The sequence below is a fragment of the Nerophis lumbriciformis genome, linkage group LG16 (assembly GCF_033978685.3).
Source record: "Nerophis lumbriciformis linkage group LG16, RoL_Nlum_v2.1, whole genome shotgun sequence".
In the NCBI taxonomy this organism is placed as follows: domain Eukaryota; kingdom Metazoa; phylum Chordata; class Actinopteri; order Syngnathiformes; family Syngnathidae; genus Nerophis; species Nerophis lumbriciformis.
The window spans coordinates 41,566,636-41,582,015 of NC_084563.2; the positions used below are offsets into that span (position 1 = coordinate 41,566,636).

The 15,380-nt window shown below is 43.3% G+C and overlaps 1 protein-coding gene across 2 annotated transcripts in view; it reads right to left on the reverse strand.

The window, feature by feature from the left end:
- sorcs3a (sortilin related VPS10 domain containing receptor 3a) overlaps positions 1-15,380 on the reverse strand; it is an 850,680-nt gene that overhangs the window by 170,931 nt on the left and 664,369 nt on the right. For both annotated transcript variants that reach the window (XM_061977170.2, XM_061977173.2), the window contains exon 11: positions 12,025-12,127. In XM_061977170.2, coding sequence (XP_061833154.2) covers positions 12,025-12,127 — 103 coding nt within the window. The remainder of the gene's footprint in view (positions 1-12,024; positions 12,128-15,380) is intronic.

Below are 15,380 nucleotides of genomic sequence, written 5' to 3' on the forward strand. Positions count from 1 at the left end.
TGTGATTTAGGGCTATATAAATAAACATTAATTGATTGATTGATTGACTTTTTATTGTTAATCTCGGCTATGGAGTTTCATTTTTTTTTTAAATGTTTTCTACCGGTGGTGTGCCTCAGAATTTTTTCAATGGAAAAAAAATGTGCCTCGGCTCAGAAAAGGTTGAAAAACACTGCCCAAACCCCACGCACTTTTGCAACCAACCCCCTCCTCCAAGTTAATTCCTAAACTCCGTCCTGGTGATCAACCAGGAGAGCTGCAGATAACGGACATTGGCGGGGGTGCAGAAGTTACTTGGCAGGCTCTGGCTCCCAACTAAATTATGGCTGACGTCCAAACAACAGCAGGAAGAGACCAGACAAATCTCTGAATAGCACACCGGGTCCGCCTGCGGGCTCCAATCCCAAGTACCTGGGTATCTAACACTGGACAGGATCTGCGATTATGTGTTCCAAAAACAAATATTGAAAACCATCCCTAAGTAAGATATCTTATATTGTCACACATTAGTCTAAAGCAATTTACCGTATTTTTCGGACCATAGGGTGCGCCAAATTACAAGGCGCATTAAAGGGGTCATTTATGATTATTTTTTTTCTGAATATAAAACCCTATCTTGTGGTCTACATCAACCTTTTTTGAGCCAAGGCACATTTATTAGCAGAAATCATTAAAAAACGAAACTCAGTTGACAGTAAAAAGTCGTTGTCGCAATTGTTGGATATGACTTTAAACCATAACCAACCATGCATCACTATAGCTCTTGTCTCAAAGTAGGTGTACTGTCACCACCTGTCATATCATGCAGTGACTTATTTTGAGTTTTTTGCTGTTTTCCTGTGTGTAGTGTTTTAGTTCTTGTCTTGCGCTCCTATTTTGGTGGCTTTTTCTCATTTTTTGGTATTTTCCTGTAGCAGTTTCATGTCTTCCTTTGAGCGATATTTCCCGCACCTGCTTTGTTTTAGCAATCAATAATTTTTCAGTTTTAATCCTTCTTTGCGGGGACATTGTTGATTATCATGTCATGTTCGGATGTACTTTGTGGACGCTGTCTTTGCTCCACAGTAAGTCTTTGCTGTCGTCCAGCATTCTGTTGTTGTTTACTTTGTAGCCAGTTCAGTTTTAGTTTCGTTCTGAATAGCTTTCCCTAAGCTTCAATGCTTTTTCTTAGCGGCACTCACCTTTTGTTTATTTTTGGTTTAAGCATTAGATACCTTTTTACCTGCACCCTGCCTCCCGCATATTGTGATCATGACAAACCATGTTCCCGACATCTACAAAGCAATTAGCTACTTTCTGCCACCTACTGATATGGAAGAGTATAACATGGTTAATCTGCCGAGCTCTAGACAGCACCGACACATTTGCAGATTATTATTACTGGTTTGCAAAAAATATTTTTTAACCCAAATAGGTAAAATTACACAGTGGTTGGAAAACACTGCTCCAGACCATCGCCTGAAACCTAGAAGTGCCCGGATGTGCCTCTCGGTCAGTGTTTTTCAAACTTTTTTGAGTCAAGGCACATTTTTTGCGTTGAAAAAATGCGGAGGCACACCACCAGCAGAAATCATTAAAAAACGAAACTCAGTTGACAGTAAAAAGTCGTTGTCACAATTGTTGGATATGACTTTAAACCATAACCAAGCATGCATCAATATAGCTCTTGTCTCAAAGTAGGTGTACTGTCACCACCTGTCACATCACGCAGTGACTTATTTTGAGTTTTTTGCTGTTTTCCTGTATTTTCCTGTAGCAGTTTCATGTCTTCCTTTGAGCAATATTTCCCGCACCTGCTTTGTTTTAGCAATCAAGAATATTTCAGTTGTTTTAATCCTCCTTTGCAGGGACATTGTTGATTGACATGTCATGTTCGGATGTACTATGTGGACGCTGTCTTTGCTCCACAGTAAGTCTTTGCTGTCGTCCAGCATTCTGTTTTTGTTTACTTTGTAGCCAGTTCAGTTTTTGTTTCGTTCTGCATAGCCTTCCTTAAGCTTCAATGCCTTTTCTTAGGTGCACTCACCTTTTCTTTATTTTTGGTTTAAGCATAAGACACCTTTTTACCTGCACGCTGCCTCCCACTGTTCCCGACATCAACAAAGCAATTAGCTACCGGCTGCCACCTACTGATATGGAAGAGTATTACATGGTTACTCTGCCGAGCTCTAGACAGCACCGACACTCAACAACACATAATTTGCAGACTATAATTACTGGTTTGCAAAAAATATTTTTAACCCAAATAGGTGAAATTAGATAATCTCCCATGGCACACCAGACTGTATTTCACGGCACAGTGGTTAAAAAACACTGGTCTACATAACATGTAATGGTGGTTCTTTGGTGAAAGTGTTGCATAGATTATATTTCACAGATTATCTTTCTCTTTTTGAGCGTCTCTTCAGGATGAGCCGTTTTGTGGGCGGTCTTATTTACGTGGCTCACCTTCGGCAGCGTCTTCTCCCTGTCATCTTTGTTGTAGCGGTGTAGCGTGCAAGGACGGGAGTGGAAGAAGTGTCAAAAGATGGAGCTAACTGTTTTAATGACATTCAGACTTTACTTCAATCAATAACGGAGCAGCATCTCCTCATCCGTGGCTCACTAGTGCAACAACATTGCCGGAAATGTGTCCCCGAGAAAAACCGTCCGACCGGAGCTCTCTAATAACTAAAGTTCCTTGGGTGAATAATGTAAACTCACTACACCGGTAGTTTTTAGCGCTTCCATAGTGGACATAAGTTAGAGCTGTACGCTACTTTATATTAAAAATGGCAACAGCAGAAGATGAATGCCACATAAGAAGAATATATAGAAAAAGAAGAAGCTTATCGACTATGGTGTCTCCACGGACTACAAGGGTGGACGCACACACATTTTCAGGACTTATGCAGATCCTAAATACACATCAGCAAGAACCAGAAGGTAAGAAAAGTTGATTTTGCATAATATTGAGAAAGTAAACGCCAAATAATATGTCTGCTAATGGGTGCCATTTTGCGGTCTTTATACACACACCATAATAATACTTGTATGTAGAGATGTCCGATAATATCGGCCGATAAATGCTTTAAAATGTAATATCGGAAATTATCGGCATCGGTTTCAAAAAGTAACATTTATGACTTTTTAAAACGCCGCTGTACAGAGTGGTACACGGACGTAGGGAGAAGTACAGAGCGCCAATAAACCTTAAAGGCACTGCCTTTGCATGCCGGCCCAATCACATAATATCTACGGCTTTTCACACAAACAAGTGAATGCAAATCATACTTGGTCAACAGCCATACAGGTCACACTGAGGGTGGCCGTATAAACAACTTTAGCACTGTTACAAATATGCGCCACACTGTGAACCCACACCAAACAAGAATGACAAACACATTTCGGGAGAACATCCGCACCGTAACACAACATAAACACAACAGAACAAATACCCAGAACCCCTTGCAGCACTAACTCTTCCGGGACGCTACAAATTATACACCCCCTACTACCCCTTACCCCCCAACCACAACCTCCTCATGCTCTCTCAGGGAGAGCATGTCGCAAATTCCAAGCTGCTGTTTTGAGGCATGTTAAAAAAAATAATGCACTTTGTGACTTCAATAACAAATATGGCAGTGCCATGTTGGCACTTTTTTCCATAACTTGAGTTGATTTATTTTGGAAAACCTTGTTACATTGTTTAATGCATCAAGCGGGGCATCACAACAAAATTAGGCATAATAATGTGTTAATTCCACGACTGTATATATCGGTATCGGTTGATATCGGAATCGGTAATTAAGAGTTGGACAATATCGGCAAAAAAGCCATTATCGGACATTTCTACTGGTATGTTTAATGTGCCGAAAATCCATCAAGCGGTGCGGCTTCATAACTTACCGAAGTCGTACTAAAAACATTTTGACATTTTTTTGAGCGACGTGTGTAATGTTCTATATTCTCAATGGAACAGTTAAAGTTTTGGTATTTTTTTACTGTCATCATATTGCAGTCTACATGTATCTCTTATGTATGCCTGCCATCTACTGGTCACACTTATTATTTCACCATGTACCAAAAAAAATTGCTTCGCGGTCGGTAAGCACAACCAAAATTATGCCGTACATTAGGCGCACCGGGTTATAAGGCACACTGTTGATTTTTGAGAAAATGAAAGGATTTTAAGTGTGTCTTATAGTTAGAAAAATATGGTACATGCATTCATCCCCACGTTTTAAATCTAATCCACTTGTTGACGGAAAAGCAGCTCTTAAGCTGGTTTGAATAATTATTTCTCTGTACATTATTACATGTACAGAATGCCTGAAAAAAACATGAATTGCTCAAAGGATGAGTAATGTTTAGTGATTCATTTGAAAACATTTTTTAAGTCTCTGCATTTCAATATGGCACAGAAAGCTGAGCACGGTACATACCGTGCTTCCGGAAGTATTTACATGTTACAGCTTTATTCCAAAATGTAATACATTCATTTTTGTCCTCAAAATTCTACACACATTACCTTATAAGGAAAGTTTTTTCTGTATAGCTGTTAGAATAATTATGTATATATTATCACACAACTTTTAATGCTTAAGGGCCGTTGCTATAATTATTGACAATTGTGCTGAAGTGGTATTTTTCTGTCTGTGTAAAGCTGGCAATCCAAAAGATTGCAAGCCAGTCTCGTATCGGTGTCTGTGTCCAGGAACGGCCTGCTGACTGCCAAGGCCGAACACCGCCGTGATGCAGACAGAGCAGAGACAAGGCGATATCACCAGCGTCAATACATTTGCATTTCTTGCATAATCATATATTGTGTCTAACTGGAGCTGTCGAGATTACCCCCATTCCCTCAGCGACAGCTTCAGTGATATAAATAGAGGGAGCACGTGGGCTAGACTTTAGAACGTAGTTTGGATCTGTAACTAGAGTACAACCCAAAACACGTCTCTACTCAATTGAGCCAAATTTAACTCTGTCTCTGCATGATTCCTTGCTTCTTGTCTGATTAATAGATGTCATCAGTGTTTGAACTTGACAATAGCTATCGGTTGGTAGAGTGGCCGTGCCAGCAACTTGAGGGTTCCAGGTTTGATCCCCACTTCCGCCATCCTAGTCACTGCCGTTGTGTCCTTGGGCAAGACACTTTACCCACCTGCTCCCAGTGCCACCCACACTGGTTTAAATGTAACTTAGATATTGGGTTTCAATAGAGAAAAGCGCTATATAAATATAATTCACTTCACTAAAAAGGCAAGTACCATGGACAGCGCTGTTTTTTCCCCGTCAACATGAAAACAATATTTCCGAGTTTATTTGTCCTCGACAATTTACACTGTTTTGTCAACCGGGACCAGCCTTGAATGGGATTATCTACTAAACTCCTGCTGAATGAAGGCGCCATTTACTCGATCATGTTGACAAACCAGAAGAAGGAGCATAAAGGTAGATAAAGTCAAGGAGGAGGGGCGTGCACAATTAATTTGCAACTTAAATGACAGCCCCCAAAAGCAAACTGTTTTGCAGACAAACTGGGTCAAAAATGTGACTGTGCAGCAAACATTTACACCAAAGCATATCCAATATGTACTATCTTAACCACAATTTAGTGTGTGAAATATAGATCAACCTTTATTTGATTAAAAACACATTTTCAATCAATTTCAGGATCAAAAGTGGGCACAACCATTTCTGACAGGTGATAAGTGACTACTGAATATTCAAGGTCTAGGAATAAGTTTATTTGGGAGAACTAGTTGACATTTTGGCTTCATAGATCCTTACAGGCACTACAGGGGCAGAGACAGGCAGCAAGCAGTTTAGGGTTTACATTTTTGTTTGTTTTATTTCATTACTTTAAAGTCCAACAAAAAACAATCAACATCAGATATAAAATAAGTAATGAACGAAAAGGCACAGACAGTAGCAAAACTTATATCTGCCCCCTATCCATACAGTAACAACTCAGAAGACGAGCTATATATATATACAGGTAAAAGCCAGTAAATTAGAATATTTTGAAAAACTTGATTTATTTCAGTAATTGCATTCAAAAGGTGTAACTTGTACATTATATTTATTCATTGCACACAGACTGATGCATTCAAATGTTTATTTCATTTAATTTTGATGATTTGAAGTGGCAACAAATGAAAATCCAAAATTCCGTGTGTCACAAAATTAGAATATTACTTAAGGCTAATACAAAAAAGGGATTTTTAGAAATGTTGGCCAACTGAAAAGTATGAAAATGAAAAATATGAGCATGTACAATACTCAATACTTGGTTGGAGCTCCTTTTGCCTCAATTACTGCGTTAATGCGGCGTGGCATGGAGTCGATGAGTTTCTGGCACTGCTCAGGTGTTATGAGAGCCCAGGTTGCTCTGATAGTGGCCTTCAACTCTTCTGCGTTTTTGGGTCTGGCATTCTGCATCTTCCTTTTCACAATACCCCACAGATGTTCTATGGGGCTAAGGTCAGGGGAGTTGGCGGGCCAATTTAGAACAGAAATACCATGGTCCGTAAACCAGGCACGGGTAGATTTTGTGCTGTGTGCAGGCGCCAAGTCCTGTTGGAACTTGAAATCTCCATCTCCATAGAGCAGGTCAGCAGCAGGAAGCATGAAGTGCTCTAAAACTTGCTGGTAGACGGCTGCGTTGACCCTGGATCTCAGGAAACAGAGTGGACCGACACCACCAGATGACATGGCACCCCAAACCATCACCCAACCATGCAAATTTTGCATTTCCTTTGGAAATCGAGGTCCCAGAGTCTGGAGGAAGACAGGAGAGGCACAGGATCCACGTTGCCTGAAGTCTAGTGTCAAGTTTCCACCATCAGTGATGGTTTGGGGTGCCATGTCATCTGCTGGTGTCGGTCCACTCTGTTTCCTGAGATCCAGGGTCAACGCAGCCGTCTACCAGCAAGTTTTAGAGCACTTCATGCTTCCTGCTGCTGACCTGCTCTATGGAGATGGAGATTTCAAGTTCCAACAGGACTTGGCGCCTGCACACAGCGCAAAATCTACCCGTGCCTGGTTTACGGACCATGGTATTTCTGTTCTAAATTGGCCCGCCAACTCCCCTGACCTTAGCCCCATAGAAAATCTGTGGGGTATTGTGAAAAGGAAGATGCAGAATGCCAGACCCAAAAACGCAGAAGAGTTGAAGGCCACTATCAGAGCAACCTGGGCTCTCATAACACCTGAGCAGTGCCAGAAACTCATCGACTCCATGCCACGCCGCATTAACGCAGTAATTGAGGCAAAAGGAGCTCCAACCAAGTATTGAGTATTGTACATGCTCATATTTTTCATTTTCATACTTTTCAGTTGGCCAACATTTCTAAAAATCCCTTTTTTGTATTAGCCTTAAGTAATATTCTAATTTTGTGACACACGGAATTTTGGATTTTCATTTGTTGCCACTTCAAATCATCAAAATTAAATGAAATAAACATTTGAATGCATCAGTCTGTGTGCAATGAATAAATATAATGTACAAGTTACACCTTTTGAATGCAATTACTGAAATAAATCAAGTTTTTCAAAATATTCTAAATTACTGGCTTTTACCTGTATCTGGTAAGGTCTCCCAAGACAAACTGGTCCTAGGTGAGGGATCAGACAAAGAGCAGCTCGAAGACCTCCATGAAAAGTAAAAACAAAGGACCCAAATTTCCCTCGCCCGGACGCGGGTCACCGAGGCCCCCCCCTCTGGAGCCTCTTTGGGCTGTGCCCGGCCGGGCCCCATGGGGACAGGCCCGGCCACCAGGCGCTCGCCTTCGTGCCCCACCTCCGGGCCTGTCCCCATGGGGCCCGGCCGGGCACAGCCCAAAGAGGCAACGTGGGTCCCCCCTCCAATGGGCTCACCACCCATAGCAGGGGCCATAGAGGTCGGGTGCAGTGTGAGCTGGGCGGCAGCCGAAGGCAGGGCACTTGGCGGTCCGATCCTCGGCTACAGAAGCTAGCTCTTGGGACGTGGAACGTCACCTCGCTGGGGGGAAGGAGCCTGAGCTAGTGCGCAAGGTCGAGAAGTTCCGGATAGAAATAGTCGGACTCACTTCGACGCACAGCAAGGGCTCTGGAACCAGTTCTCTCGAGAGGGGCAGGACTCTCTTCCACTCTGGCGTTGCCGGCAGTGAGAGGCGACGGGCTGGGGTGGCAGTTCTTGTTGCCCCCCGGCTCAGAGCCTGCACGTTGGAGTTCAACCCGGTGGACGAGAGGGTAGCTTCCCTCCGCCTTCGGGTGGGGGGACGGGTCCTGACTGTGGTTTGCGCTTACGCGCCAAACGGCAGCTCAAAGTACCCACCCTTTTTGGATTCGCTCGAGGGAGTACTTGAGAGTGCTCCCCCGTGTGATTCCCTTGTTCTACTGGGGGACTTCAACGCTCATGTTGGCAGCGACAGTGAAACCTGGAGAGGCGTGATTGGGAAGAATGGCCGCCCGGATCTGAACCCGAGTGGTGTTTTGTTATTGGACTTTTGTGCCCGTCACAGATTGTTCATAATGAACACCATGTTCAAACATAAGGGTCCATATGTGCACTTGGCACCGGGACACCATAGGCCGCAGTTCCATGATCGACTTTGTAGTTGTGTCATCGGATTTGCGGCCTCATGTTTTGGACACTCGGGTGAAGAGAGGGGCGGAGCTTTCTACCGATCACCACCTGGTGGTGAGTTGGCTGCGATGGTGGGGGAGGAAGCCGGACAGACCTGGCAGGCCCAAACGCATTGTGAGGGTTTGCTGGGAACGTCTGGCAGAGTCTCCTGTCAGAGAGAGTTTCAATTCCCACCTCCGGAAGAACTTTGAACATGTCACGAGGGAGGCACTGGACATTGAGTCCGAGTGGACGATGTTCCGTGCCTCTATTGTCGAGGCGGCTGATTGGAGCTGTGGCCGCAAGGTGGTTGGTGCCTGTCGTGGCGGTAATCCTAGAACCCACCAGCGGTAAGGGATGCCGTCAAGCTGAAGAAAGAGTCCTATCGGGCTCTTTTGGCTCATAGGACTCCGGTGGCAGCAGACAGGTACCGACAGGCCAAGCGATGTGCGGCTTCAGCGGTCGCGGAGGCAAAAACTCGGACATAGGAGGAGTTCGGGGAAGCCATGGAAAACGACTTCCGGACGGCTTCGAAGCGATTCTGGACCACCATCCGCCGCCTCAGGAAGGGGAAGCAGTGCAATGTCAACACCGTGTATGGTAAGGGTGGTGTTCTGCTGACCTCGACTGTGGATCGGTGGAGGGAATACTTCGAAGACCTCCTCAATCCTACCAGCACGTCTTCCTATGAGGAAGCAGGGCCTGTGGAATCTGTGGTGGGCTCTCCTATTGGTTGCCGAGGTAGTTAAAAATCTCCTCGGCGGCAAGGCCCCGGGGGTGGAAGAGATCCGCCCGGAGTTCCTTAAGGCTCTGGATGTTGTGGGGCTGTCTTGGTTGAAAAGACTCTGCAACATCGCGTGGGCATCAGGAGCGGTACCTCTGGATTGGCAGACCGGGATGGTGGTTCCTCTCTTTAAGAAGAGGAACCGGAGGGTGTGTTCCAACTATTGTGGGATCACACTCCTCAGCCTTCCCGGTAATGTCTATTCAGGTGTACTGGAGAGGAGGCTACGCCGGATAGTCGAACCTCGGATTCAGGAGGAACAGTGTGGTTTTCGTCCTGGTCGTGGAACTGTGGACCAGCTCTATACTCTCGGCAGGGTCCTTGAGGGTGCATGGGAGTTTGCCCAACCAGTCTACATGTGCTTTGTGGACTTGGAGAAGGCATTCGACCGTGTACCCCGGGAAGTCCTGTGGGGAGTGCTCAGAGAGTATGGGGTAACGGACTGTCTTATTGTGGCGGTTTGTTCCCTGTATAATCAGTGTCAGAGCTTGGTCCGCATTGCCGGCAGTAAGTCGGACCCGTTTCCAGTGAGGGCTGGACTCCGCCAGTGCTGCCCTTTGTCACCGATTCTGTTCATAACCTTTATGGACAGAATTTCTAGGCGCAGTCAGGGCGTTGAGGGTATCTGGTTTGGTGGCTGCAGGATTAGGTCTCTGCTTTTTGCAGATGATGTGGTCCTGATGGCTTCATCTGGCCAAGATCTTCAGCTCTCACTGGATCGGTTCGCAGCCGAGTGTGAAGCGACTGGGATGGGAATCAGCACCTCCAAGTCCGAGTCCATGGTTCTCGCCCGGAAAAGGGTGGAGTGCCATCTCCGGGTTGGGGGGGAGATCTTGCCCCAAGTGGAGGAGTTCAAGTACCTTGGAGTCTTGTTCACGAGTGAGGGAAAAGTGGATCGTGAGATCGACACGCGGATCGGTGCGGCGTCTTCAGTAATGCGGACGCTGTATCGATCCGTTGTGGTGAAGAAGGAGCTGAGCCGGAGGGCAAAGCTCTCGATTTACCGGTCGATCTACGTTCCCATCCTCACCTATGGTCATGAGCTTTGGGTCATGACCAAAAGGACAAGATCACGGGTACAAGCGGCCAAAATGAGTTTCCTACGCCGGGTGACAGGGCTCTCCCTTAGAGATAGGGTGAGAAGGTCTGTCATCCGGGGTAGCTCAAAGTAGAGCCGCTGCTCCTCCACATCGAGAGGAGCCAGATGAGGTGGTTCGGGCATCTGGTCAGGATGCCACCCGAACGCCTCCCTCGGGAGGTGTTTCGGGCACGTCCGACCGGTAAGAGGCCACGGGGAAGACTATGTCTCCCGGCTGGCCTGGGAACGCCGGGAGGAGCTGGACAAAGTGGCTTGGGAGAGGGAAGTCTGGACTTCCCTGCTTAGGCTGCTGCCCCCGCGACCCGACCTCGGATAAGCGGAAGAAGATGGATGGATGGATGGATAATGCACCACACATTTTCATTGGGAGACAGTTCTGGACTACTGACAGGCCAGTCTAGTACCCGCACTCTTTTACTATGAAGCCACACTGTTGTAACACTTGCACAATGTGGCTTGGCATTGCCTTGCTGAAATAAGCAGGGGCGTCCATGGATGGCAACATATGTTGCTCCAAAACCTGTATGTACCTTTCAGCATTAATGGTGTCTTCACAGAGGTGCTAGTTACCCATGCCTTGGCCACTAATACACCCCCATACCATCTCATATGCTGGCTTTTGAACTTTACGCCTATACCAATCCCGATGGTTCTATTCTGCTTTGGTCCCGACGACACAACGTCTACAGTTTCCAAAAACAAATTGAAATGTGGACTCGTCAGACCACAGAACACTTTTCCACTTTGCATCAGTCCATCTTAAATGAGCTGGGGCCCAGTGAAGCCCGCTGCGTTTCTGGGTGTTGTTGATAAATGGCTTTGGCTTTGCATAGTAGAGTTTAAACTTGCACTTACAGATGTAGCGACAAACTGTAGTTACTGACAGCGGTTATCTGAAGTGTTCCTGAGCGCATGTGGTGATATCCTTTACACACCGATGTCACTTTTTGATGCAGTACCGCTTGAGGGGTCTAAGGTCACGGGAATTGCCACTTACGTGCAGTGATTTGTCCGGATTCTCTGAACCATTTGATGATATTACAGACCGTAAATGGTGAAATCCCTACATTCCTTGCAATAGCTCGTTGAGAATTGTTGTTCTTAAACTGTTGGACAATTTGCTCACACATTTGTTCACAAAGTGGTGACCCTCGCCCCATCCTTCTTTGTGAATGACTGAGCATTTCATGGAAGCTGCTTTCATGCCCACATGTTCCCAATTAGCCTGTCCACCTGTGGGATGCTCCAAATAAGTGTTTGATGAGCATTTCTCAACTTTCTCAGTCTTTTTGCCACTTGTGCCAGCTTTTTTTAAACATGTTGCAGGCATCAAATCTCAAATGAGCTAATGTTTGCAAAAAAAACAGAATTTTCCAGTTCGAAAGTTAAATATCTTGTCTTAGCAGTCTATTCAATTGAATATAGGTTGAAAAGGATTTGCAAATCATTGTATTCTGTTGTTATTTACCATTTACACAACGTGCCAACTTCACTGGTTTTGGGTTTTTTACTTTTATAAAATGGAGCCAAAGTTGACTTGTAACTTACCTGTAGCAACAATGATCCCTGGTGCAGAGATTTTGGTGGAGATTGCGCCTGACAAATAGGGGTTCTCCGAACTTTGCAGTTGAAGATGGAGTGAACAGAAAGGCTGTGAAACAAGACCAGAAAAACATGTACATTTGGATCTGAGATACCAGAGAGCAAATTTACTGGAAAAAAAAATACCACTTTACAATATACATTTATAATTATTAGGGATGTCTTGATCTAATGTTGACACCACTCCAAAATCAGCTAAAAAAAAACTAGGCAAAAACAGTCTCAGATTATATCAGACTGCATCTAAAATGTTCTGATACTAGCACTCCAATATGGGCGGTCAATACTGTACTCGAGCACTTCTATATAGCATCCAGTAAGCAGAGCTCATGTGTTTACATTAGTGTCGTCCGATACCAATGTTTTAGTACCGGTACCAAAATGTATTTCGATACTTCTCTAAATAAGGGGGAGCAAAAATAAATGGCATTATTGGCTTTATTTTAACAAAAAAAATATTACGATACATTAAATATATGTTTTTTATTGCAATTTAATCCTTAAATAAAATAGTGAACATACAAGACAACTTGTCTTTTAGTAGTAAGTAAACAAACAAAGGCTCCTAATTTAGTTTCCGTGGCCCGGATCATGTTTTGTTATTTTCTGTTAGTTTAGGACTCCCTCAGTCCCTGTTTTGTGTACCCTTGAGTTTGTCTTGGTTGCCATGGTTGCTTATTGTTTCCACCTGCCTCTGATTGGTTTTCGGGACGCTCACAATAATTTCGCCACACCTAGTGTGTGTGTGACAATCATTGGTACTTTAACTTTAACTTTAACTTTAACTGTTCCCCGAGCACTAATCAGAGGCATTATTTAAGCCTGCCTTTGCCGGTCAGTCGGCCTGGCTTCTTTGTTTGCTTATCCTACAATTACGTGAGTATTCTTTGTCTTTTTGCCTATGCTAAGTGTTAGCGTTTGCTTCGAGTGCGACCGGCACAAATGTTTTCAGCTTTTGGTATTTGTTTGAGTTCTACAAATAAATCATGTTCCTACCTGCACGTCCTGTCCGGAGTGGTCCGTTTTGTTATCCCGGGGGAACGAACCTCGCAGCAAGCTGCGACCCCCCCGCACGTAACATATGCAGTAACATATTGTGTCATTTATCATTCTATTATTTTGTCAAAATTATTAAGGACAAGTGGTAGAAAATTAATTATTAATCTACTTGTTCATTTACTGTTAATATCTGCTTAATTTCTCTTTTAACATGTTCTATCTTCACTTCTGTTAAAATGTAATAATCACTTATTCTTCTGTTGTTTGATACTTTACATTAGTTTCGGATGATACCACAAATTTGGGTATCAATCCGATACCAAGTCGCTACAGGATCATACATTGGTCATATTCACAAACATATTTTGTGTTGATAAATATCGATGTAATCATAGTAGTATGGACTAGATACGCTATTGTACTTGGTATCATTACAGTGGATGTTAGGTGTAGATCCACCCATGGCATTTGTTTACATTCAGGGTGCTAGCTTGCTGTTATGGGTTAAGTATTGCATCGTCCTACGGTGTGTAGTGAAGCATGTTTAGCGATTCCTCGTCCTGCAGAAATGATACTTGTAAGAAACGTACTTTTTTTGTCGCCATGGAGGCGAGGATTAGGGATTTAGAAGTAGCTAAAACACTGCCAACTGCGAATGGACGTTCGCCGCTAGCTAGCTAGCCATGTCTTAAAGCACCTCTTCCTGAGGGCGTTTCAGTGTTATAACCTCACCTTTATCGTTAGTTTTTAAGCCAAAATGCGTCCGTTCTCCCTTTTCTGTCTACACACTGTGTCTGCTTGTAAGTACTCCGTGATTGTGCGCTGCCGAACATGCTCGTCTGCTCGTAAAACGTGACGGCGCGCCGTCATGTCCTGGAACCGGTACTTTTCAAACATAGTATCGTACCGTTTTTGATTCATTAGCACCGCGATACTATACCAGTACCGGTATACCGTACAACCCTAGTTGATATCATCATACGCAACGAAAGCATCGTCAATACAATGTAGCCTCCTCACGGCGGTTGCTAGCAAGCGTGTCTAAAGTATGTTCATACGCAGTGCAAAGCCGTTCCTATAAGGAAGGATGAGGAAAAGCTAAGCATGTGACATTTGACCCGAGCCAGAAAGAACAGGAGACGAAAAACCGTGCTAACCGCTAAACTAGCTTTAATGCAGGTGGTCAGCAACCCGTGGCTCTAACGCCGCCCTTGTGGCTCCCTGGACCTCTTTCAGAGATGTGTGAAAACGGAAAAATTTAAAGAAAAAAAAAAATGTTTTGTTTTAATATAGTTTCTGTAGGAGAACAAACATGATACAAACCGTCCTAATTGTTAGAAATCCCACAGTTTATGTTATACATGCTTCACTGATGAGAGTTTTTGGCAAGCACCGTTTTGTCCTACTAATTTCAGCGATCCTTGAACTCATCGTAGTTTGTTTAAATGTCCAACTTTCTTCGATGCTGCCACAGAAAGTTATGCCACTCCTTTGTCTCGTTTTGTCCACCGAACGTTTTATACTGTGCGTGAATGCGCAAAGGTGAGCTTTGTTGATATTTATTGATTTGCTGGCGTGCGAATCAGGCATATTTGGTCAATACATTACTGCAAGCTAATCAATGCTAACATGCTATTTAGGCTAGCTGTATGTACATATTTATTTGAGTTCATTTAATTTTCCTCTACTTATGTGTATTTAATTTATATTTGCACGTCTCATGACACATTATCTGTATGTAATATTGGCTGCATTCATCAGAGTTATTTGTGTGCCATGTTGTTCCAGACCAGAGCAAACGTTACCCAGGTTGCAAAGATTGTAATACATCCATTAGAATTAATTTTGGACACACACATCTATACCCTTGGCCCTTCTGAGCCAGTCATTTCCAGAAGTTATCTCATCCCGTGAGAAGCCTCTGTTTTTACTAAATTAACTAGAACTAAATTTTTACTGTATATATTTTCAAGTATTTATCTATATATATATATATATATATATATATATATATATATATATATATATATATATATATATATATATATATATATATATATATATATGTATATATATATATATATATATATATATATATATAGAGATAAATATATATATATATATATATATATATATATATATATATATATATATATATATATATATATATTTATATATATATATATATTGCGCTCTACTACGGTATCGAGCACTATTTTTTGGATAACCTTATTAAGACATATATTTATATATATATATATATATATATATATATATATATATATATATATATATATATATAT